Here is a 1,778-nt window from a genome sequence, read left to right on the forward strand (position 1 = left end):
TAAGAGTCTAGTTAATAATGATCAAGAAAATGAGAAGCGTAATGAAAATAAAACGAAGTACGTGTGTTATTTCTGTAAAAGGGATCATAGCCTTTTTTATTGCCCTGATTTTCTATCACTTTCAATAAACGACCCCATAACAAAGGTTAAAGAGTTACAATTGTGTCATAATTGCTTGCGCCGAAATCATTTTGCAAAGGATTGCAAATGTGTTGTAAATTGTGCAATTCAAAACATAATACTTCGTTACACATAGCAAGAGAAAAATCTAACCATACTCAGTTAATCCAGTTGGTAAATTCCGAACCGACCCCTTCTACTTCGGAAACCAATTGCAATTTCGCCACTGCGGATAATGCTATTTTATGCACAGCTAATGTCGAAGTGAGTGATGCGAACGGCGCGTGCTTTTTTGGATTGTGGATCCCAATCCAGCTTTGTCACAATAAAGTTCTTTAATAGTTTATATTTACCTAAGATTAAAACAAATTTAACTATTTGCGGTATTGGAGAAAAAATTTCTAATGCAATTTATAAGTGTACGTTGAAACTACGATCAATTTCAAGTAATTACAGTTCAGACTTAAACGCCTTTGTGTTAGACAATATAACTAGCAATTTACCTGTTAAGCCGATTAATCGTAAAATGTTAAAAATTCCTGCGGATATTCAATTAGCGGATCCAAAATTTGATCAAACTAGAGAAATTGATTTGTTAATAGGAGCAGATTTGTTTTGGGACATTATTAGCGAAGGCAAAATTACCTTAGAGCCTAACGGTCCGAATCTCCAGAATACGCGAATAGGGTGGATCGTAGAGGGACCTTCCGCTGCCTACTATTCGAACTCGTATTCATTGTGTAACCTGGGTAAAACAATTAGTTTAAAGGAGCAGATATCTAAATTCTGGAAAGTGGAAGAGATTTCCAATAGTAAACCTTTATCATACAAATAGATATATAGATAATCTAAAATTATCAACAGAGGGTAGATTCGTGGTGTCACTTCCACTTAAAGATTCTCCTACCAAACTCAACAATTCACGCAAAACAGCTATCAAACGTGTCATTAGTCTCGAACGCAAGTTATATTCAAACGAAACATTGCGACAATACGAAAATCTGGGGCACATGACCGAGATAAAACATAACGATTCATATATTCAAACCGATTACTATTTCCCACATCACGGTGTTTTAAAGGAATCGAGTTCAACCACCAAATTACGTGTCGTGTTTGACGGATCATCCCCTTCATCTACCGGAGTTTCAATTAATGATTTACAAAAGACCGGTCCAATAATACAATCCGATTTAATATTGATACTTTTGCGATTTCGCATATGTCCTATCGTCGTTTCAGGCGACATTCGAATGATGTATCGCCAGGTGTTAATCGATCCAGAGCAGTTACAACAGACTGTGTGGCAATCAAATCCCAACAAACCTATTAAAACCTTTCAATTAAACACAGTAACATATAACACAACGGCTTGATCCTTCCAGGCAATCCGCTGTATACATGAGGTTGCAAAACAATGCGCTCAATATCCCCAGGTAGCAAATATAAAATAGCAAGGGATATGTACGTAGATGATTTGATACCAGTTTAGATTCGGTTGAGGAAGCGAAATTTGTAATTTCTAAAACTTCAGAATTCCTGATAAGACGAGGATTCGAACTACGTATATGGAAATCCAATATTCCTCAAGCAATTAGTGATATTAATCATGCAAATAATAGTAAGGTACTGGGGTTACTGTGGTTATGCGACCAAGA

The 1,778-nt window shown here is 36.2% G+C and overlaps 1 protein-coding gene across 1 annotated transcript; it reads left to right on the forward strand.

Annotated features, from left to right (window-relative positions):
- Positions 1-207: 207 nt before the first annotated feature.
- On the forward strand, positions 208-1,496 carry LOC130450442 (uncharacterized). Its single transcript, XM_056788817.1, has 3 exons — positions 208-384; positions 479-869; positions 985-1,496. The coding sequence occupies exons 1-3, from the start codon at positions 208-210 to the stop codon at positions 1,494-1,496; spliced, it is 1,080 nt and encodes a 359-aa protein (XP_056644795.1).
- The last annotated feature ends 282 nt before the right edge of the window (positions 1,497-1,778 follow it).

Source organism: Diorhabda sublineata, chromosome 11, assembly GCF_026230105.1.
Source record: "Diorhabda sublineata isolate icDioSubl1.1 chromosome 11, icDioSubl1.1, whole genome shotgun sequence".
NCBI classification, from domain to species: Eukaryota; Metazoa; Arthropoda; class Insecta; order Coleoptera; family Chrysomelidae; genus Diorhabda; species Diorhabda sublineata.

Bases quoted from the DNA above. Each gene is read 5' to 3' on its own strand.
- LOC130450442 (XM_056788817.1), top strand. From the start codon at position 208: ATGTGTTGTAAATTGTGCAATTCAAAACATAATACTTCGTTACACATA. The intron at 385-478 runs GTGAGTGATGCG...TATTTACCTAAG, and splicing joins TATGCACAGCTAATGTCGAA to ATTAAAACAAATTTAACTAT. The intron at 870-984 runs GTAAAACAATTA...AATTATCAACAG, and splicing joins GTATTCATTGTGTAACCTGG to AGGGTAGATTCGTGGTGTCA.